The sequence below is a fragment of the Anser cygnoides genome, chromosome 5, assembly GCF_040182565.1.
Source record: "Anser cygnoides isolate HZ-2024a breed goose chromosome 5, Taihu_goose_T2T_genome, whole genome shotgun sequence".
NCBI lineage: Eukaryota > Metazoa > Chordata > Aves > Anseriformes > Anatidae > Anser > Anser cygnoides.
In genome coordinates this window covers 998036-1021931 of record NC_089877.1, presented here as the reverse complement: position 1 = coordinate 1021931, position 23896 = coordinate 998036, and the positions used below count along the sequence as shown (strand labels likewise).

At 38.7% G+C, this 23896-nt stretch overlaps 2 protein-coding genes across 3 annotated transcripts in view; one reads left to right on the top strand and one right to left on the bottom strand.

Moving 5' to 3' along the window:
* FAR1 (fatty acyl-CoA reductase 1) overlaps positions 1-23896 on the top strand; it is a 37932-nt gene that overhangs the window by 159 nt on the left and 13877 nt on the right. Inside the window, exons 2-9 of one of the 2 annotated variants that reach the window (XM_048070005.2) lie at positions 12171-12365; positions 15493-15668; positions 18244-18423; positions 19454-19631; positions 20655-20699; positions 20789-20916; positions 21485-21552; positions 23052-23223. In XM_048070005.2, the coding sequence (XP_047925962.1) occupies positions 12177-12365; positions 15493-15668; positions 18244-18423; positions 19454-19631; positions 20655-20699; positions 20789-20916; positions 21485-21552; positions 23052-23223 (1136 nt within the window). In that variant the 5' untranslated portion in view covers positions 12171-12176. The remainder of the gene's footprint in view (positions 1-12170; positions 12366-15492; positions 15669-18243; positions 18424-19453; positions 19632-20654; positions 20700-20788; positions 20917-21484; positions 21553-23051; positions 23224-23896) is intronic. The other variant, XM_048070006.2, reaches the window with a different exon arrangement.
* On the bottom strand, positions 14-1382 carry LOC136790883 (basic salivary proline-rich protein 2-like). Its single transcript, XM_066997506.1, has 2 exons — positions 1317-1382; positions 14-781 (listed from the first exon to the last, which is right to left on the bottom strand). Exons 1-2 carry the CDS (start codon positions 1380-1382, stop codon positions 14-16), a joined length of 834 nt encoding a protein of 277 aa, XP_066853607.1.

Here is a 23896-nt window from a genome sequence, read left to right as displayed (position 1 = left end):
CCGCCGGGCTAGGCTAGGCTGCGCCGCGCCGCCCCCCACCCCCCTCCCCGGCCGGCGCCGGTCCTGCGAGGCGAGGCGAGGCGGTGGGGTAGTCGGCCGCCGCTGTCGTGCGCTTCCGGGGGCTGGCGGCGGGGGGGCCCTGAGGAGGGGGGCCCTGAGGAGGGGGGCCCTGAGGAGGGGGGCCCTGAGGAGGGGGGCCCTGAGGAGGGGGGCCCTGAGGAGGGGGGCCCTGAGGAGGGGGGCCCTGAGGAGGGGGGCCCTGAGGAGGGGGGCCCTGAGGAGGGGGGCCCTGAGGAGGGGGGCCCTGAGGAGGGGGGCCCTGAGGAGGGGGGCCCTGAGGAGGGGGGCCCTGAGGAGGGGGGCCCTGAGGAGGGGGGCCCTGAGGAGGGGGGCCCTGAGGGCCGGGGAGCTCGGTTCGATACTTATAAACGGGGTGGGATCCCGTCCTGGTGCCGTCGCGCTCTCGCGTGGTCGAGGCCTGCGGCCGCCGCTCCACCTGCAGCCGGGCCCGGGCCCGGCATCGGCATCTCGGCCCGGCGGTTCCCCCTTCTCGGAAACGTCGCCGGAGGTGGCCGTGCGGGGGGAGGCCACGAGCTTCTCGGCCCGGCACGGGGGACGGGGACGAGAAGGGAAATGGCCTCGTTCCGCAAACGGCAGTCCTGCTCGTGAGGAGGAGATCGGAAGTCGCGGCGGCCCATGACCGGTTGGGGAGCCTGGGAGGGCCTCGGGGCCCGCGTGGAGAAGGAGCCGCGTTGGGCCGGGGAGTGGGGCTGATGGGTGGCTAACAGTAGAGGCACACTGACTGGTAGCAGGCTTGGAATTGAAGCCAGCCTGAGTCCCAGGGAGGTAGAAACCTTTAATTTCAATTAATCTACTTTAGAGCTGTAGCAACTGGAAGCTTTTGATATTTTTATAACTGTTTTAGTAGTAATTAAAACAGAGTTGGAGCATGTAAGAGTTTTACTGGCTAGGACATCAGTCTGTACAAGCAAGCTTGAAATGCCCCTGCCCTTATCTCCTCCAATTTGTGATATCTTGTATACACCTCATAACTGAGGTACCAATACTTTAACAACTTGCAGGTTATGTATTAGGAGTATATTTCTAAGATCTCATATCTTCAGTTTTTCTACTCTGTTTTTGTACCACCTACTCAAATATAAATCATTAAAAAAATGCGCTTTCCCCACCCAAAAACTCCTAAAACTGGATATGAAAGATTGGCTGTATAGTTCTGCAACAGCTAGAACAAACTGTAAAAGCAATATGCAAATGCAGGTCTGTAACTTTTTACTGCGAGTACTGGGTTTAGTTACCTTATGCAGGGCTGCAGGTCTAATGAAGTTTACCAGAGACAATAGTTTCAACGGTAAATGCACCATATGCAGTTGTTTTCCATTTTGTGTGACTGATTAATGTAGAGGTGTATGTTTGCTAAATACTCCTTTCCTTCCAATAATTACAGTGGTACAAACCATCTTAATTCTCCCTAAGAGCTGATACTTGAAAATAAGTTAGGAATGAGGCAGAACTGTGAATCTGGTAACAGTGAATGTTTTCTCTTCATCCAGTACTTGGTGTTCCTCAGATTTTTTTTTTTTGCAAGCGTATAGGATGTCTGCTGGCTAGGTGTGAGCAGAGAGCATCACTAAGTGTCAGTTCTCTAGTGTGTTTCCTGACAATACCTTTAAAAGTTGGAGTAACGCATGTCTTGAAATACGTGTACTAACATATCTCCTGGAAATGGAGGAGATGGAAGTGTCTATCCGTAGAACCTCTTAGCTCCTGACAGGCTGAACTAAAGCTCCTCTGAAGCTAGCTACCAAGTGCTAGAGAACATGCTAGATGTAGTCAAAGGCACAGCTGTATCATTGCAGGGAGCTCAGGTTTGGCTAGCTTCTCACCTGAAATAATGTGTTAGTTTTCTTTTTGTGTGTGTGCCAAAATATTCAGTGTCTGAGGAAGGTTTGTGTTTGGTAAAACATGCCTCTTGTCTGTAGGATGCAGAGCGGCCGTGGAATTTTAAAATGCAAACCTTTTGAAAAGGAACCAGTAGCATCAAAACTTGAACTTTGCTACTTTGGTACTCTGTGCTACTTTGGTACTCTGTAGATGGATGGATGGCTTATCTCATGTAGTACTTTAATGGCTGGGCATGGTTAGTGCTATCATGTACATCCATACTGTTTCTCCCAGTTGCTAATTTTAAGCCTTGCAGCAATCTGGCTGTAATGCAGTCTTCCAGCTAGGTTTTATTTAGCCTCCAGACTTTGAAAGTGTGGAAGTTGCAAGCAGTCCTAGCAAGCACTGTCTTTCTGAATCAAATAGATACTCTTTTTTTTTTCCTTCTTATCTATCTGAGTATGTCCAACATGGGGTTTCTTATGAGGCTTTCTTTTATAAAACTTCCTCCTCGTCTTTGAGCTTTTTCAAAACCTTTTCAAAGAATGTGACTCCATTTGGGTGCCCTATTGTGTTTTTCCTTAGGGTGTGGTTAGAAAGACTGTGTCTAGTAGGTTTTGGTAAGCAGCCTTTGGTGTTACCTATACACAAACTACATCATGCCAACCTTTCTGTGTCTTTGCTTAGCTTGATGTTTGCACAGGAATTCCTACAAATTTACAAAATGGGCGTAATGGATAGATCCAAGTAACGTGTGGAGCCCATATCATCTACATAATCAATAACAGCTACGGAATTGGAATAAAAAAATCTCAGTTCTTCTGAGAACAGGGATAGGGGCTCTGTGTGTCATTTAATTGATGTTCACTTGTGTTTGTCCTATGAACAGGACAGGTAGGCAATAGGTTAGTAGCATTTGCTTTAACTATTTATGTGTGTGAGCTATTTTTTCAAGACACAAAAGCTGCAGAAAAAGGTCTTTTAGTTTTCTGATGGGTTTTATTCTACAAGTTTTGAGAAGAAGAAAGGTAAATTATTTTTTTAATAAATATATGATTAGGCTTCAGATATAACCTACTAGAATGGTTGTTAATGGGTTATTTTTAGGTTCTAGAAGTATTCTTAGGCACATCTGCAGGAATGTGATGGGAAAAGAAAGGATCTTCATTGATTTGCACTGGAAAGCTATTGAATTAACTCATGTTGAAATGTTATATTGCTTGATGGCAATATACTTGTATGAAAAATTTTGAAAATGGCTCATTTAATGTTAAAGAACTAAGTTCATGGTTATGGAGGACTGCTGTAAGTTTAATGGCTGTAATTTCTGGAAGTCTTAACTTGCCTTTTTTTTACAGCTGTTTTACAGTCTGCTCATCAGCAGTGAGTGTGTTTACTAGGTGTGTCCTTTACTACAAAGGCATTAGAAGCCAGGGTTTGGTGAAACATCAAGGGCATTTGAGGATTTTCTTGTGGAAGTGTAGGGAATTAGTACTAAACATTCACATGTACCTGTCAAATGAGGAATTACGGTATTTTTGTACCTTTAAATCTCTCTTAAAATACCTGAAACTATTTCAGTTGGGAGAACTCAGAGGATCACAAAGAGCGATCGCTTAGGATTTTCTTTAAATTGTAGAAAGTATAGAAGGAGCCTGGAAGTGGTGATTCCTAGGACTTCAGATCCATTGTATAATGTCTGTTGTAAAATGTGACTCACACCTTCCCATTCTGTGATAAATGTGTAATTTTAAAGGAAGGATAAGAAGGCTTTTTTTAGATAACACAGAATTTGCAGTCAGAATATTTTAATAAAAGTAATCACACAGTTCAAGGAAATACTGCTAAAAGACTAGCTCAAATGGCTCATTTTGGCCTTCTGATGTTTTGAACAGCATGTCATAGAGGCTGCAGTTTGAGCTGTTGTCTCTGTCCTGGCTGATCAATATGAGGAACGTGAACCTGGGTTTTAATTACCTAGCTTTGTCTCTTAGCTATGAAACTGGTGAATCCGTTTCAGTTGTTGTTGCTTTAGTTTTGTTTCTTCCTTTCCTCTTCGCATTTTTTGTTTTCTAAACTATTTCAAAGAATCTTCCCTGCCACTGCAAAATGACAGTATCACAGTAACAACTGGAGCAATAATCCTGCTGCCGTTCAGGCTTTTCCTAGTGGATACCTGGACCGGTTCTCAGAATACTCTTGTATGAAGTTTTAATTGATGCCTTTGGCTTTTCTTAATGCAATGAATAAGCATTGAGCCATCTTGCCTCTTCAGCATTTTCAGTCGTAGGCAACTGTGAGACAGTGTTACTTTGTCCATCTATGTTGCAGGCAACTTACGCAACTATCTTGATACACAGTAAGACTTTCTTGTAATGCTTTCCTAACCAAAAGTGCAACCAAGACTTCTAATATTGATTTCTAATTAGATAAAATGATCTGGGCCTATGGTCCTGTTTGGTTAATCTTGATTGAAGCCTGGCTCTTGCTTCCTAAAACAGGTTTGGAAGTTCTTGTGGTATAAGTCTTAAGCACAGTTGCATGTGAGCTGGAGATGATATACAGTAAATGTTCTTTCTCTTATGCGGTATGTGCTTTATTATAATAGCTTTTTTTTTCCCTGGGCTGACTTATGCCTTTGCCTTCTGTGCAACTTGGAGAAATGAGGTTAATTATGTCAAAAGATATTTTCTTTCAACGTGTGCTTGAAGACTAAGTTCAAACAGTAAACAGTTTAGAAAAACATCACGGTTACAAGTGTGACTTATTATAAAGGGATAATAAAAACCTTTTACTTAATTGAATTAAACTAGCTCTTAAAAGAACTTTTAATTCCTTTTCAGTGCCCTTACTGCAAAGGAAGTATAATTACAGCAGAGCATGGGTCTCTCTAGTACTCTGTGGAACACAATGCTTACTAGTCAAGAGTCATTTCCATGTTAACTGGTACAGAATCCCTGAATAGAGGCATAAGTGAACGCAAACTTGTAGTAAGATCAAAATTATGGGTGAAAGGTGTGCGAACACGCACATAGGAATTAATTGTATAACTACATGCATCAAATTTGTGTAATGACAAAGTTCTGCTGAGATATCTCAGTGCAGGCCACTTGAGTTTACCTTCCCTGCAGTAAGACAGAAAGATTAGAGGAGGTTAAAGACCCCATGACTTCAGGCACAGCTCTGGCTTTTTAAGAGTCTTGTTTTCACAAAGGTGTTTTTGAACTGCAAATCAAATAGTTTGTGGGTTGGTTTGAAAGGGAAACTGAATATTACTTCAAATTCTGCTAATAAATTATAGGGTTAATTGGTTCGAGTTCACTGTCTTACTAAAGCAGTTGAGTGAATACTGTACTTTTTTGTCAGGGTCTTAAAGGAGTTCACGGAACTACTTCAGCTTCTGATATAAATTTAGATTTCTGTATCAGAATGCTGTGGTGTAGTTAAATAGTTCATATGCAGCATTACTTAAGCCTAAACTAAAGCAGTTTAATAACGCTTCTTAACTTGAATGTATGCACTGGAAAGGATAGTATTTTATCCAGGATGAGAATAACTTGTGGAGTCTGTAGTCCAGGAAAAACTTCTAGTATCCAATGTATTTCTATGGGCAAGAGGATTTTTTTTAAAATCAAGCCCACTCGATTTGTGGGCATACATCTATATGCTTAGTTATGTAAACTTTGGCCTGACTATATTAGTTGCTCTAACTGGTGTCTTGTTTCAATACTTAAATGATTTAAAGTAGACAGGTATCTTCATTGCTAGCAGGCTGGTCTGTGAACAATTCAAGATTGAAGAATATAGCTAGTTCGAAGCATTTATTATTTAGAAAATCTCTAATATACCCAGCGAGTGTCAGCCACATGTTTGCCATGTATAGTTTCAGGGAAGCATGAGACACTTACTGTCTAGCATACTGCCAGGCATAAATGAAAGACCAGCTAGCTGGTATTAAATTAGCAAACCTGTTTTGATAGCTCTTCAAAATGTAGTTCTTCTAATTAGCTTCCAGACCTGGCAATATGTTTTCCAGCTCCTGGAAACATGATAAATTTTCTTGGCAGGTTTATCCTGCAGGGGACTGTGGCTTACAGCTAGTAAAGAAAATGACCTTGCAGAGAGGAGATAAGAATGTTAATGATAGTCTAAAAAACGGATAAATGTCTTTCTCTAGTTGTGGGAAGAATCCCAAATCTTCCACATGACTGTCAAGTTTGGAATAGATACGTTTTGAGGTTAACTTACACCAAAAGCAGTTTACAATAGGAAATACTGTTCCACCATTTCAGTCTCTACTCGTCTTCCAAAACAGGTATCTTTCACAGATAAGGTTTCTCAATGGATATAACCTTGGACCTTGAAGACAAACAAACTATCCTTCTTTGGTGATATGCTGGGTAGGTATTGCCCAAATAGGGCAGATCACTGACCCTTGTGGTTGTTGAAAATGTGGACATTTTGCTGATAGCATTCATTGATTTACGTTTGTGGAAACAGGGCACCAGATGAAATGAGACATGATACGACCCAAGCTTGTCTTTCTGGCAGTAACTTTGTTTAGATGAGTTAAATATTACTTCCTTTGCTGCCTGAATCTATCCAGTTCTTAAATTTTATTCTGGCTTGCACTAGTGTTCTTCCAATATGACAGCTGAAGCCCTACATGACGGGCTTTACCTTCTGTAATGATTTATCTGTGATGTGGATGCACGTGTGTACAATTCTTGAAAATACTTGTTGCATTCAGATTTGACGTCTAGGTGGATTATATCCCCTGAATATACACAAATGAAATGTTTCTTCCACCTTATCTGTAGACCTTTTTGTGTTGCACTGCTGCTAGGACTAGGTTCAAGCTGTTAGGGAAAGGGGGAAGTGAGTTTATCAGGCTCAGTTTTGTAGAACTTTGTGGTTTGTTGCAGGTCCTTGAGAGGTTGGTTATGGACACTTCCAATTTCCTGTGACTGGATAATCTCAGTATGATTGAATTGGGAAGGAGCATGTTGCTGACCTAATGCTTGTCAGTGATAATTTAGAAAACAGGCCATTTATTCTCAAGGACATCAGTGCACATTCCTAGTTGCTGGATTTAGTATTTAAACATTTGCTGGAACTGCAACAGGCTCTCTTGGCAATTAGAAGGCAAATTTTTAAGTATCTTGATTTGTGTTTGGAAAATCTGAGAATTGTTCTTTTTCTCGTCTACAGACAGACTCGTCCTTGTTTTGAGAGCCATAGAGACCTCTGAAGCAATGAGTTAAATATTGCAGCAGTAGCTCTGAAAGCAAACAGAGCTGCCATTGTTTGCTCCATAATAGCTCTTGCCCAGCCTCAGACAGGAGATTTTTTTTTACAAGATGGCTAGGATCTGGGAGGTGGCTTTTTGTATGCTTGTTTTTCTGAAGTGCTTAGGAGCCCTTGATGTCTTAAAGCACAACACCCATCCAATGAACAGTATCTTCCAAGTGTCACTGTTGGATTAGCCCTCAGCCTGTGGATTTGGAAGTACAGTAGTGTCAGTTTCTCTGTAGCAGTTTAACAGAAGCTTCCTCTTCCAAAGGCAGTTTATCCCCATAAGTCATCCGGTAATTTTGATCATCCCTGTTCTATACCAAGAGCTCTTGAGAGAACTCTTACTAATCCTTCCATCTTTTAGATTGTTTCCCCCCCAGCTGTTATTAGCTCAAAAAGTAGCTACATTATAGGAATTCATGCATTCCAAAGTGTGCATTAGACAGTGTTGTATTTGGTAGAACTGTCACCATGTGAAGGAGCTATTAATAAGTCATTGGATAATTGGTGAAAATATGTATTGCTGGTTAATAGATGCAATTCAGCTGTTGCAAGCATGTAACAAATTGTACTCTAAAACTAGATTAAAAGATTGCAGACACTTGAACCTTAAATGCTAAATTTGATTTTGCTTCATTGTCTTGCAAGGTAGGTATCCTTTCTGGACCTACTTCAGCCTGTTTTGTATTAAAAGTCAAACTAAATTTACTCTGGGAAATACCAGTTTCTTAACTATTTTTTTTAAAGCATAGGTATCATGTCGTTCTTCAGTAATTTGCTTTCATAGGATGGCTTCTTGTTATTCTTTGTATCCCTTGCCAAGTTTAGTTCTGTCAGTGCCTTGGCACTTTCCTGATCCCATCCCTGCACATCTGGACAGCATTTCTGCACTCTTCCCAGGGCATGTGGCCATGTTCCCACTATTTGTGCATTTTCTTCTTTTGCTGAAGTTTGACCAGCAGATCCTTACTCAACCATGCTGGTTTCCTACCTTCCCTGCTTGATTTAATAACATATGGGAATAGAGAGCTCTTGCATTCCAGGGAAAATATCCTTAAAGAGTTGCCAGCTCCAGTCAGATCCTCTGTCCCTAAGGACTGTGTCCCATGGGATCTCATCCACTAATTCTTTGAGCAGCTGCAAGGTGGTTCTTCTGAAGGTCATGGTCCTGATTTTGCTCTTAGCCAGGCTCATATCCCTCAAGATCACAAACTCAACTAGAGTGTGGTCACTGCAACCTAGGCTTCTTCCAATCTTAACCTCTTATTGAGCTCTTCTGCACTGGTGAGCACCAGGTCCAGTAATGCTTCTCTTCTGGTTGGTTTGTCTAATACCTGGGCGAGGAAGTTGTCTTCAGTGGACTTGAGGAGTCTTCAAGATTGCTTACTTCCTGCCACGTGGCTTTTCCAGCAAACATCCAGGTGGCTGCAATCCCCCAGGAGGATGAGAGCCTTTGAGTGTGATCCTTCCTGTAGTTGGAGCAAGAAGTCTCATCAACAGGCTCCTCTTAACTGGGCAGCCTGTAAGTAGACCCCAACCACAAGAGGTCCTTTGTTGGTCTGGTCCTTAATTTTTACCCACAGGCTCTCAGCCTGCTCTTGGCTGTTCATTACAGGGAACTGTTCACAATCTATCAATTTCTTAACATAGAGGGCAACACCCCCACCTTCCTTCCCTGCCTGTCTCTCCTGTAAAGCTTGTAGCCCTCTGTTCCAATGTTCTAGTTATGTGATTTGTCCCACCACATTTCTGTGATAGCAATTAAATCCTAGTTTTCTAATTGCACCATGGCTTCCAACTCCTCTTGCTTGTTTCCCATGCTGGGTGTGTTGGTGTAGAGGCATGTCAGCTGGGCTATGGGCCACATCACCTTTTTAGAGGAGTCCTTCCTAATTTCTATGTTATGATTCACAGGTGTTTCCCAACACCTCTAAACAACTTAAGCAAAAAGAATGTTAAAAGGTAACACAACTAATGTATCATACCGGTAAGGAAAAACCTCTTCTGAATTTGAAGTTAGGAGTTGCCAGCAATACTGTGCTAGCTGGTGTGTTTTGACTTCTTCTCAGAGAAGGCAGGAAAGGGTGGGTGGAAAATGGGACCATTCTTTTCCTTTCCTGCAGTTGAGATGACTCCCTTTTCTTTTTGGTAGGGCATAGCATAGGCTGCTGCTTTATTAGTTTTTTCTTCATTCATCTCCAAATTCTGTGGGTGCTTTTTTATCCTTAATTCAACTGTAGTGCTTCCAGGCAATTCATTCACAATCCCAGTATTTATTGCTGTAACTTTGACAGCAATGTATGCTTATGAAAAGGTAAATATCTTTTGTAGCTGGAAACTTCTGGAGGAATAAAGTAGGAGAAGACAGTGTGGAAAATTGCTATTAATAAAGACTACCAAAGGCTGTAATTGTTGGAGAACAGGATAAAGGGAGATGCTATTGAGACTTTCTCAAAGGAAATAGTTCAGTTAAGAATCCTTTTAAAAAAAAAAGACAGCAAAATAAAGACAGCAAATGTAGGTGTTCCTGCCTCTTAAGAGTGGATATGAGTATTTATACATGTTTGTTTTTTTTTGCCTAGTGAATAAATTTCTTCGTATGTAATCATAGCTGGATGATGTATAGGATGATATATATGATGATATATTTTAACTCTGTAAAAGTTTCAGGAGAATAGTACTGATATTTTGGATCTGATACCAGCCCCATGCTCACAGGAGCATAGTCAGAAATAACCGAGGCAGGAAATTTTATGATTGTTCTGGCTTTTAGTTTTCTTTATACCACATGACCCTAAATATTGTCAGATTTTTCAGCTAGCTAGCTGAAAGTTGGACCATAGGAATACACTTATTTCAATGCCAGCAGTATTAATTTTTTCAGTTCTTTACAAAACGAACAAACATTGGACTGTAGCCTGTGTGCTGGGGGTTGTAGTGAGGTTCCTGTGCTTAAAGATTGTCTCTGGCCATGCAAACAGGTTAGCAAACTGGGGATATGGCATTGTCTGAAGTAATACTAAACTTCTCTTAAATGAAGGGCAGGTGAAATAATGGTGCGATGTGCTGTGGCCAGTAGAAAATAGCAGTACTTGTTCAGTTCTGAGCCTGCTACTGTATCCCGCTATTACTTTATTGCAATTCAGCAATAATTGCAAGAGCTATTCTTGTTAGTGAAGGGAGTCAAACAAAGTGTTGGCACATTGGACAACAAAGCACAAGACTTTGTATCCAAATTCCTGATACTGAAGCTTGTGCAGGTGATAACTCATTTCTGGTAAGTGCTTAGAGCACATTCAGAAGCATTGCCATGGTATGAGCACATGAAAAAGCACAACACAAGGGCTCTAATATAGAAGGTACCTGACATGTAGAAAAGTATTCCAAAACTACATGTATACTTTCTCTGGGCAAAAATGCAAATTAAGCCTGCAGTTCTTTACACGAGATGCTGTATGTTAGGAATATATTCCATGGTAAGTTCCTGCTTGCAATACTCTGCCAAAAAAAAACCCAAAACAAACAATAAAACAACAAAAAACCACTTTAGAAGTTGCATCCCTGTATTCTTGGGTGGTAGGTGAAAAAAGGCTATCATCCTCTTCAGGTATTCAGTACTGAAATTCTTCTTTGCTTAAGAAACAATCTCCACCTTTGTTTAGGGGGACTTTTTTGTTTGTTTTTAAACCATGTTTTTTATGTAGTCTGTCCATTCTGGTAGTGTTTCGTAGATCTGCTATGGGGGACCACAAATATTCTTTATAGAATCGTAGAATGGCTTGGGTTGGAAGGGACCTAAAGGGTCATCTAGTTGCAAGGCTGCCACCCACTAGATCAGGTTGCCCAGGGCCTCATCCAACCCGGTCTTGAACACTTCTATGGGCAACCTGTTCCAGTGCCTCACCACCCTCTAATTCTACTATATCAGCTTGTTATTTTTTATGACAGTCTAATTAGATTAATATACCATCATGGAACTATAGCCATGTTCTGTGGTCCTGTACAGTAAAGTTGTTTTAACGTTCTGGTGAAGACATTAGTGTATTGGACTGCACAGAATGGACTGAAGTTGGCCTGAGGTGCAGATTGAATTCTAAAGGTCATTAAGGTCATGTGAGAGAGCATTATATTTATCCTTAGGAATTGTTCCAGTTTCTAGAATCTAGAACTAGATATGGTCCCCAAACAGTTGACTGGGAGAGGGGAGAGAAATAAGAATTTTATAGTAACTGAAGCAAAAAAAAAAACAACCCTACACCACTTGAGCTCTGTGCTAAATTTGAGTAAAAATTCCTTTCTCTTTGCTTCATTAGAAGGCATATTTAAATCTTCATTCTGCGTGAGAATTCTAATACTTTTTTTGGATAAGTTTTATATTGATGAAAAGATTAGAACCTTGTATCATCTGTGGAAATGTGTTTTTTGTAATCAATAGAAAAAACAACAGATCTTATGCCAGGCAACTAACAACCGACTACCTTCTCTGTGACATAGCATCCTTTGTAGAAAGGCTCAGCCTAATACTGACAGGGGACTTGGCTCACTCAGGCAAAAATGCCAGGGCCAGTGTCAACATATTTGAAGTATCTACTTGTGATTATATTTTAATGATATGACCTTTTGTTTACATGGAACAGCCACTTAGTCTTAAAGGACTATGCACACAGATAAAAATAGACTAAAAATTGAGCTAATTAAATGGGGTGGATGTCCAATTCCTTAAAGAAACTATTAATTGAGACAATTTACAATAAGATCTAGAATGACTGTACTGACCCTGTGGGACTCTTTAGACTCTGGTGGGAAAAAAAAGACATCAGGCACTGGTTATAGGTTTAAAAAAAAAAAGTCAGGTAAAAGCTTCTTTCGGGTATGAAGTTCAGTGTTTACATCTGTGCAGTTTATGTATCTTCTGCAAATCTGAGCTCCTAGAGGTTCATTAATATATTTTTGCTTTTTTAACTTCTCTTAAGGTCATAATGGTTTCCATACCTGAATACTATGAAGGAAAGAATGTCCTCCTGACAGGAGCTACAGGTTTCATGGGAAAAGTGCTTCTGGAAAAGCTGCTCAGATCTTGTCCTAAAGTACAAGCGGTGTATGTATTGGTAAGACACAAATCAGGGCAGACACCTGAAGCACGAATACAGGAAATAACCAGCTGTAAGGTATGTATCATGTGCTCACAAAGTGCATTTTTGTCATTCTGTATCTTGTTCACGTAATGAAATGGAAACAACTTTGGTTTGCCTAAAGCAAAATATTGTTACTTTTTTTGTTCTAACAGAAATCCTAAACCTAAGATCTTGCAGTGTTTGTGACGGCTTTTCAAACTGTTATTCTCTAGCAAGTCCAGTAAAGGAAAATTATTCTGTATTTAATTTAGAAGGAGGGTGTTCAGCTGTAATGTAGGATTGAGAAGTCAAATACCTGAGTTAAAACTTGTTAAGAGAATGTGTAATCAAGTGCAAAAGGTAGTGTGGCCTGAGACTTGTAAAACTAGATTAAGACCCTTCTTAGGAGGGTCTCAGGTCACTTTTTCTCCATGTGCCTTATTTTCATTTCTGTAAGATGAGGTTTAGTGCTTCACTTCTCTTGAATGTGCTGTTGGATCTACCAGTATGCAAGGAGATATGTTTTCAACAGGGTGTTTAAATAGCTCGAACTGTCTATCAGTATTGCGTCTCTCTCCAATATGGTGTGTCCCATTTATAATGGGAAGGGGAGTGATCTCTAGCATAAATTTTGCTAAAACAGAGTTTGTTTATTCCTATTTATGCCTTCTTCTCTTATGGGATGGCAGGGTTGGCAGTTTAATATTTCAGGCTTAGGAAATGTGTTCAGATGCAGTATGGTCTGTTCGAAGTGTGTGCTTAGAGGGTGCTTAAAGGGACTTGGTAAGAGCATGACTGCATTTAGGACAGGAGAAGGTAAGTTATTTAAAGCAGGACTCTGAATTTCCTTACATCTCTTGACTGGTTAAGATTATAGCAGATGAGAAGATAGCTTTGTCACTAATAAACTCTTCTCGATAACCTTGTCAAAACTCTAGCTCGTTGCCCAAAAGCATCTGCTTGCAGTTCAGTACCATGTCATATAAAATGCAGCAGAATCAGGGTTCTGTCTTAAAATCCAGTTTCAAATTCTGTACATGAAGTCGTCAGTTTTTTACTCTCGAAACAAAATTTCAAACTGAACTCCGAAAGGAGAAAGGAAGAGCTTCTCAGTCCATCCTTTGTATACACTATTACCCAAGTAAAAAGTGGATAGTATTCAGGCAGAGGGGAGAGTAGTGTTAGTCTGGGCTGACTTAAGCCTTGCTGAAGTTCAGGCCCCTGTATGTAGCTTTTGGGAAGCTCATGTCTTGTAAGAGGCTTTTACATTTCGGTCCAAATCTTCTGCTTATAGCCTATACTAACTTGTGCTCAGATAGAACAATCTGATGTGTTTTTTGAATCTGGGTGAGCATTTATTGCTGGAAAAAGTTCAAATCTGATGTCCTGTTAAAAAGAACTGGTGCTTGAGATAGTCCTACATCTTAGTCCCTAGAGTAAGAGTGTAAGTGGATGCTGTTCCCCAACTATCTATGGGGATAGCTAAAACCAGATGTTCTGTCTTTATCTCATGGTTAGGCAAAATAGGTTTGAAAGTGTATAGATTAACTGGGATGCCTCCAAAAGACACCAAACATTTTTAATGGGACCTGTTGTCTTGATTTGTCCTTTGTAAGGGCCCTGCCATTAACTTTTTTTAATTTAGATGGGCCCATTAATTGGTTCTACAGATGCTTGGGCATTCTCTTTCTTGAAGAGTCTAGTCTAAGTGGGTCAATGCAATAGTTAAGATGAACTGGTCTGCAAATAGCCCCAAAAAATTGAGGTTTCTGTTTCTATTGGACTTCAGATATCTAATTCTTATGTTAATTTGTCATGTGTTGCATGTGCTCTAGCTGTTTGTTCTTACTTCCCTTTTGTACTGGTGTTAGTGCTAGTATGAGTAATGCGATAAGAATGTATGGCTATTCATGTGAAAAGGAGCAGAACATACAGATTAAAAACACCATACTGGTTCTGTGTGTTTTAAATGCTTATCAGTGGGACTGCTTTCTATTATAATTCATGTCACACATCTTAGTATGGTTAAAGGGCAGTGGTTTCAGTATGCTAGAGTCAGGCAACGTTCTTCTGAGTAAAAACATTTTTGTTTTAAAAATGACAAAAGGCTTCCAACCGGTAAGTAAGCACTATTTTGCTGTAACATGTGAACTAAAAATCACAGGCTTTAAATGCTGCCTTGGCAACTTTGTCCTTTAAGGTGAAATCTCATACTTGGAGGTCAGTCTAAGACTTGTACCACTGGACATGTCCCCTGTTCTCACTGCAGTGTTACCACTATAAAATATTGGCACATGTGCAATTAAGAAGGGCTTGCTCTGGTTTAAAAAGGAAAAAAAAATAGGTGTTTTATTTCAGTCCCATAGTATTTTGCTCAGGAAAACTTGCATGTTGATTAGCTGTGTGTTAAGCTGCATGGTTAGAATCCACTTAATTAAGAGGGTATATGATGAATGCAGTTAACACAGTTGTGGGTAAGGTTTTCTTAAATGAGTAAGATTTGCTCAGATGTTCTAATACCGCAAGAAGCCTTCAATGCTGGCTTTTTCTTTCTTAACTGGCCAGAGAAACAGATGTTTTGTTGTGTTTTTTAATCTGGAAGTTCCCCAGAACTGGCACAAGTCAAGGATTTTCTTAAATGGTTGGATTTTTTTCAAGTTTGATGAAAGCTTTCTAAATCTAAGAAATAGAATGACTTGTGCAGGTTTGCAAGAATCTGAATACACCATCTACCTTGGAAACTGGCTAAGCTGTCATCTTTCCCCTGTTGAAAGAAAAGATAACGCTATTTAGACTGCTACTGAAAATTGTGTTAATTTTGGGTGTCTAATAGCTTCTTCTGACATTGAGAGATCTGATCTTAAGGATAGGCATGAGCATTAGAAAAATTTTTTAAAAGTATACATTGAAATCTCACTGCTTTTCTGTGCAACGCATGCAATACTTCTGTTTTCACTGCTTGGGATAAAATGCATACAAACAACTTCACTGAATATGTTCATGGTAAGTCAGTAACATGTTGTAGGACACCTAAAACACTATCCTAACAGTACTGATTTTGAGAAATAAGGCAATATAGTTATATGTGGGCAGAAAATGTCTTTTATCTTCACTTATAAAACCTGTGCTTTTATCTTCACTGGCTATTAGTTTGAATTTTTAGTCCTGTTTTTTTTGACAGCTCTTTGACAGGTTGAGAGAGGAGCAGCCTGACTTCAAAGAAAAAATAATAGTAATTACAAGTGAACTTACACAGCCTGAACTGGACCTTAGTAGCCCAATCAAACAAAAACTTATAGACTGCATTAATATTATATTTCATTGTGCTGCTACAGTCAGATTTAATGAAACGCTAAGGTGAGTTTAAAATACTGTACTATCTAGTTTGGTAAGCTGATGGTATTCAGAGGGAAGGGGTAAATCAGGTGTCTGCAAAATCTTGCAAATATTCAGGCTGATTACTAATCTCATTTGGTTTTTGTGTGTCTGGTCAATTTAATGATTTCCCCTCTGATATTAACCTTTTCTCCCTACCTAAAACTTGCTATTGGGTGTTCATTTGCTTTTCATAAAAAGACAGAAGATACAGTATTTAAACCTGCTTTGCCAGCAGTTACAATACACTATTTGACATGGAAAAAAAAATCACATCTTTTTAAAGCTTTAGGCAAAGACATCTATTCTTGGTGCTTAGAAGCAAAATAAATGATTTTTGTACTGTTATAGGCCCTTTAGTGTTTTTACTAAATTCCTGTACCTGAATTTCAAAGCCCTTTTTGAAGGGAAGCTGTTGAGAGAGACTTGAGAACATGTTGCTTTTCCAAGTCTTCCTAACATCACGTGTTGCTCTGATTTCTGGGATGGCTGAAGAAGGTATAAATAGTGTGTAGCTGTATGTACTGTGCTCACTACTTATATCGGAGCTTTCTTTGTGTAAGAGAACACAAACTATTCCTTTAGCTCCCCTTGTTAGAAAGCAAGCGTATGTGTTTAGAGGATGACTTTTCCCCAAAACTGGGGTGGGGTGGAAGCTCTAGTACTTGCTTTCTTTACTTGATGAACAAATAGTGAATTAAATGTTGCTCAGCCTTCAGAAAGTCCTCCAGTAAGAAGAATGCAAGTTTGCATTGGAGGGTGTAGGGAGAATTAGGTGCAGAGGGAGAAAGCTTAAAACTAACAAATGAATAACTTCCATCTTGTGCAAAGTTTATTAAGGAAATAAACAAAAAAGGATTCACAAAAGCAAGAAAAGATATTTGCTCTTTAGAAAAAATGACCTGATTTAGTGTTGAACCACTAGAATTAATAAACAATTTGGAGAAATGACTTTGAAAAATAACTCCAATTTTTATGAATGTAAAGCGACTCTTAAGTAAAGAAAATCTGAGTTGAGAAATATTTTGAGTTTTTAACATGTTGGCATTGCCTCTCTGAGTGCTGTACTGTATACTGAAATGACATAAGGTAGCCCATATTTATCGCTGTTTCATGGACCTTCAATGCTAGAGAACTGCCAGCCTGTTAAAAGTCTAGAGGGACTTAAATGCGATTGGAAAAACTGGTGGAAAGGTCTTGATACAGCAAGCTTCTGGCAGTTTACACTTTCCTGGAGGGCCTAGTACACTGTTTAGCAAAATAGAAAATCAGTTTCTTGGGAAGGATTTGAGGCCGGAGCACATAGCAGATGTGCTAGAATGGCTTTTTTTTTTAGAGGAATCTTACAAATCTGAATATCACAGCAGCCTTCATATATTTATTAATGGAATTAATTGATGTAAAGTTCAAAGTATTTAGCTCAGGGTCAGTGATAGGAATAAAGCAAAATACTTTTGGCTTATTTTGGAACCCTTCCTGATTTGTATTGGCTGTGTGTTTCTATATCTTAAAATGATGCTTACAGCTATGATTATGAACTTCTTTCCTTTGACCTCTTCGAAAGAAGCACTGAAGACTTAAAAACCCCTTATTTTAGATAAAGTAACTTTTTCCGAGGTAACACTTTCTAGACTTAATTGCTTTGGGACAAGGGTTCCTTGTCCATTGCCCACCTAATGTTTTAGTAATAATGTGTGATAAAGAAGCCTTAAACTGTAACACCAATGCAAAGATTTTGATGAAGTTTTATTTAGCAGTATTCTTAAAACTTAGTTGATTTGTAAATTGTAAACAAGGCTAGTGCTTCTAATAAGTCTTTAGAGGCTGGAGAGAAGGTCTGAAATACATACAAATCATCATAGCAGTTGGTCCATTAGCTGTATTCTGATACAGTGCAAAATGTAGAGATACACCTTGTCTCCTCCAGTGTATTTAAGGAGTCTATTTTAATGAGAAGCAGTCAGGTTGGAGGGATGAAAGTGTGGATCTTGATTTTTTTCCTCCTTTCACTTTTTCTGCCTTCCTGTAATCCTGTTGTACTATTGAGTCTTGTGCTATCCTACATGAAGATCAATTTGCTAGCACCCTAAACCTTCATTCTGAGGTCTTGACCTAGGAAGCTCAAAGCTGCTGTTAAAATTGACTGGCATCTGTATCCTTTGGTAGCTATGTGTCCTTTTGCAGTTGTTCCATCACACTTTAGGAAACACTTACTGGATTAGAATTTAGCTTGAGCAGATCAAAGGTACGCTGACTTTGCCTGTTTAGTAACGGAGCATGAGGATGCCAATAAGAACAAGGTGAAACTTAAGAAAATTATCCTGAACACAGAGAAATTTCTAGGTGGAATGTGTCATCTTTTAAGTAGAAGGTTAGGATACTACTGTCCATAGTGTTTTTGGGGGGTGGAGGAGAAGGGGTTCAGAATGTTAGAATTACTGTATATACACCCACCACTGAAGCATTTAGGAAAGAATTAGGGGATTGACCAGTTATTTCTTTTTGCTTGCTGTTTTTGTTTTGCTTTCTACTAATCAAGTTTCTGTTTAATCAACAGAGATGCTGTTCAGTTAAATGTGCTTTCCACAAAACAGCTCCTCTCACTGGCACACCAAATGACGAATCTAGAAGTATTCATACATGTTTCAACTGCATATGCATATTGCAATCGAAAACACATTGAGGAAATTGTTTATCCACCTCCTGTTGATCCCAAGAAACTGATGGATTCTCTTGAGTATGTGTTGTTTTATCAAGTTACTTCAGTCTGTAACTACTTGCTTCCTAGTAATGAAGTACCAAACAATGATTAAGAAACAAAGATGAAGAAACTGGCTTATGGTGTTCTGTTGGTCTAACATATGGCTGATGCTACCCTTTCCTGTAAGGGAAATAGTCTAAGGTTTCATGGTTGCTTTTTAAGCTGAGCTAGATGTGGAACAGTGCTGAAAGAGGGAGATGCTCCAGGCTATTCCTGAAGCCTCCTGTATGCTGAGACTGGTGGCTCTTCAGCTCTATGAGGAGCTAGATCAGGAGCTATTAAAAACAAACAGAAGAAAGCTGCGCTGTTCCAAATGTACTGGTGCTGGTACTGTGAAGGACAGAGAGAGCTAAGATAGCAGCTCACCTTTGGCAGCAACCTTCACTACCTCCACCGAAGGCCATTGCAAGATGAGTCTGATATACTGAAATACTATTATTTAACTGCTCAGAAACAAAAATGTACAAGCAGTTCTGTTAGGTCTTTAATGTTGGTGCTTTCTGAATACCTGTGTTCTATGGATTTTTACTCTTAAATTGGATATTACTAGGGGAAAGTTACTTGTTCTGTATTGTCTGTACATTTGCTGTCCTGAGATCTTATCTAGTAGTCTTATTTAGTAGTTGTCAAGTCCTAAGTGAAATGGGACAAGTATGAGATGAGTAATGTAATTAATAATAATAATCGTATCTCTAAATCAGTCTGTTCCTTCTTCCATGTCATACAAAATCTTACCTCTTGTAAGGTAATCATTTTTAGTTTCATAATTATCAAGGTAAGGAAGACACTTTACTACTTATTATAGATGTAATTGCACAAGCATTAAAAATGAACTGAGGTAATGATAATACTTCTATGTGTTTGGTTTCCTGGGTGGTGTTTCGAAGAAAAGATTGTATTTTAATTGTGGAATTATTTTTGATTTATCTGGTTATCCTTTTTTCTTTGCTTTCCCAGTAAAATAGTATGCAGTAACTTACACTTGCCTCTTATTTTATTTTTGTAGGTGGATGGATGATGGCCTAGTGAATGATATTACACCTAAACTGATTGGTGATAGGCCTAACACTTACACTTATACAAAAGCCTTAGCCGAATATGTAGTACAGCAAGAAGGTGCAAAATTAAACACAGCCATTATAAGGCCATCTATTGTTGGTGCTAGCTGGAAGGAGCCTTTTCCTGTAAGTTGAGTTTTCCCATGACTCATGCCTGTAAACTGTAGCACATACTGACAGCTTGTGTATGTAGTGACCTTCATAGAGGAAAATCTCTTAAACTTAAAGCTGTGGCTTGACTGCTCCTGGGTAACAACTCTCATACAAAAGATACCAAATACAGCATTCGTATGTGGGAAGCTTGGGGGGATAAATTACTTCTAAGCATAGAACAATACATTTCTGTCCCAATGGGAGATACTATTTTACACACAAAATAGTTATACAGAATCTTGAAGGAAGAAAGGTAATTTAATCTATTTTCCCTCTTCAAGGTGCTTTGGTGTGTCAATAGCTGAATAGTACCATTAAGGAAACTGGGGTCTGCAGGACATAAAAATGTTTGGACTCCGCTTGTTTTAGTCAAGGCAGGAGATGGCAGAAGTTTTATGTACTTTGTTATATTGATATATAGTATATATGCTATATGCTTCTTCCAGTATGGGAGATAGTGCTGAAACAGCTTTTCCAGTTCAACGCTGAATATTTCTTAAGCACTTAAAAATACATTAACATCACATGCCTTTTTGAGTAGGTACAATGTACATATATGTCAGACAGTAAGTGTATAAATTTTAATTAAATATATAATGTTTAAACATTGGCATTGAAGTTGAGTGAAAATGTTTATGTGAAAATTAAAATAAAAAAAGACAGATAAACAGTTCTGCTGTTGACTGTTAAACTGAGTTGATGTGAGCTAGTGAAATATTTTCAACATAATGTATTTATGTAGAAAATACTTTGCGGTTTATTAACTAAGAAATAAGCAAGCCAGCTACTCATTTGGAGGGGCCAATGAAGCTACGGATGGATCTCATGTCTGAGTTGTAGCAAAATCTGATGATATAACAAGTTACTATGGAAGAACTTCATTTAGACACATGGAAATTAGTATTGCTCTCCTGTGGTAACTTGTCAAATTTTCACTTTAAACTGTTGACTTCACTACACTAACTAAAACCTTTCCTTCCTACCTGTTTGTGATAGGGATGGATTGATAACTTCAATGGACCTAGTGGCCTCTTCATTGCTGTAAGTAATGAAAAAAACGATTCTTCCTTTTGGAGGCAGCAAAGCTTCATGTGTTTTACTGGTGGGTCTTGTCTTTTTTCTCTTTTAAGGCAGGAAAAGGAATTCTTCGAACAATGAGAGCTACCAACGGTGCAGTAGCAGATCTTGTTCCAGTAGATGTTGTTGTCAATATGACACTGGCTGCAGCCTGGTATTCTGGAGTTAATAGGTACAGCAGGTGATGATAGAAAGTACTGAGTACTTTGAAGTGATGGTATTGTGCATTTTGATAAATCAGTCTTCTGTTGAACTTCTAATCAGTGTCCTGCTGTTCATCTAGGACAAAAGGGTTCTAAGGTTTTGACAGCATTAGTCCACCAGAGTGTAACTTAGGACAATGGCCAACATTTGACGATGAAGAGGAAGACATCACCTATGATACTATTGTATAAGCTATACCTGATTCCTTTTTTCCTGGGCCTCAGTGCAATCAGTATGACTTAAAATAATGTAAGCAAAGCCTTCTCTGGGGAAAAATATATACATTTTTTGTCATTGATGTATGTATATATACACACAGTTTATATATATACATAGTTATAATTATAAACTATCATATATATAGTAGTTAAAGATGGATTAAAATACTGGAAGGATTCAGGAAGCAAAAAACCTAATGTGAGGCTGACAACTTTTGCTTTATGTAAATAATGGTGAGGGTAAAGATAACTTTAGATATGGCTTTTGATGTGTTTTGTGTGTTTTTTTGGTCTTCTGATGTGCTCTTTGGTCTTTTTCCCCTCCAGGCCAAGAAATATCATGGTATATAACTGTACAACAGGTGGTACCAACCCTTTCCACTGGAGTGAAGTTGGTAAGACATATTTCTTTTTTATGAGCTTTAATAGAAAAATAAGATTAGTAATAAAAGCACAGGCTATAGTCTGTAGGTCAAATTTTATTTTTATAGTTGAAATTAGTATAACAGCCATAACTCAATTTTGCAGTGCATCATGCTTTTTCATTCTCTTCTGTTAATTTTCTCTCCTTGTAGAGTTATCGTTCCATTTTGTTCTTGTTTTTTTAATTCAATTTTTTTAAAGTATGGCAGAACTGATTTTTCTGCTTGATGCTTCAACAACTTAATCTGTAGAGTGTGGGTAGTGTGCAGAGAAAAGCATTGCTGAGAGGAACAGTACTAATGTTAGGTTTAATGCCAACCTTCCTGTAAATATATGGGTAAACAGCTCAAAATTGGGATTACTTTATACAGCTGCATAATTGAGGGTGTATGATAAGTTTTGCACTTGAAGCTTTTCTGTTGTGTCTAGCTTCAGTTAATTGTTGGTTGAGGTGGCTCTTAATCTTTAGATGGTTACATGAGACGTCCTTTATTCATGCTGAGGGAAAAGTAATCTTCTAAGAAGGTGTGGCCACCTATTTTCATCTTAGATATCCTGACTAAAACGTAACCCACATCTTAAGAGCTCTGTAATAGACTTTTATTATAAATAACAATGCAAGTGGGCTGGTATGGTAAACCTGTTAATTAGCTCTACATTTTTTTAGAAATAATTTCTCAGTAAAGATCATTATTTTTATTCTTTATCTCAAATGCTTAAATCCCTGTTATTTCTGACGACTTTCTTCACCCTTTTACTTGCTTTTGCTGTCTTATGTATCTGTATTTATAAGCCTTATCACTTCAGCTGAAGTTGGAAAGTTGCTGGCTTCGTTTATATTGCGATTCTAATTGGGGTATTTAAAGACTTCCTGTAAGCAATGGAATGAAGTTACAAGAGATGATTACAAAGATAAAGTGAATTTTGATACATATGTACAGAATTTTTAGTTGTCAACGAGAGTTTGACCTGGAGTCCAATCCTAACTATTTTTTTTTAGAAAAGCTTAAATATGGATAATTTGTTGAATGTAACTTGAAATGCACTTCAGATACTTGCAAAGTCCTCAGTCTACTTTTTTAAAGTGTTCTTCATTTAAAAGATTAGAATAGCCTTCATGAAATACAGATGGATATTTAAATAGCTTTACATGCTATATAAACTGAAATTGCTGTGAATTCTCAAAATCAACTGAAGGTAGGGAAGAAGACCAGAAAGAGAAGCTACAGTAAAGCTACAGTAAAATATTCTGAAGATAAAGGTATAAAAAACTTTGATATAATAAGAACCAGTTTAACAGTATCTTAGATTTAAAGCTTATAGCTGTTTTAGTTTTTGTGGTTATTAGAAGAGTTAGGATGGTTACTTAAATAGCATACTAAAGTAAATATTGTACGCTGTAATGTACTTGGAAAACCATTGAACTTTACATGGTTACTATCAAAGCTGTTACGCAACTTTTCTTTCTCAGAATACCATGTAATTTCTACTTTCAAGAGGAATCCTCTCGAACAGGCCTTCAGACGGCCCAATGTTAATCTAACTTCCAATCACCTTTTATATCATTACTGGATTGCTGTAAGCCATAAGGCCCCAGCATTCCTGTATGATATCTACCTCAGGATTACTGGAAGAAGCCCAAGGTAATGGTGACTAGCTCTGTCTTCTCTGTTACTCTTACTTTTAAACAAAGCTATGCTTACACTGTGGTGTATATTGATTTCTTCTTCCCCTGAATGTTGTGTGACTAAAACTCACCTTTTCTATTTCTTTTTTTTCTCTCTGAGAGCAGGTCATTGAATTCAAAGTGAGTTTAAACTTTCTTGCAAAAATGAGGATGTTTTTTGTTGGATATTTTGTTTGGGGGGTTGAGTATTCAAGGTAAACAGAGTACAAGATATAGAAAATTATGTTCATTCTTGAATGATAAGTAATTAAAATGTTGATCCTTATCTTTTCCTACAGTAAAGCACCTATATTTGAATTACACGACAAATCCGTTAAGCAGTGCAGTAAGGCACCCTAGCATGAGTCTTTGTTCAAACCCCCTTTTGCATCACTGTCGGACCACAGTCTCCCATATATTGCCTGCGTTTTTTCACGATGTTTTGCTCAGATTGACAGGTCATAAGCCATGGTAAGAAGGACAGGGCTAAAAATATTTTGATAAGGTGGTGGAGATGAAGACAACATGGCATGGGTACTATCTAGACTTACTAACTATAAGCAATAACAATCCATTGACTGCATTTCTAAGAGATTAATGTCTGACTCACCAATGTTGTCCAAGATGTGTCTCAGGTCAGAATCCTAGTC

Coding starts and splice junctions, on each gene's coding strand:
- LOC136790883 (XM_066997506.1), bottom strand. CDS start 1,382: ATGGTGCATTTACCGTTGAAACTATTGTCTCTGGTAAACTTCATTAGA. Junction 782..1,316: donor GACCTGCAGCCCTGCATAAG/GTAACTAAACCC, acceptor CTCTACTGTTAG/CCACCCATCAGCCCCACTCC.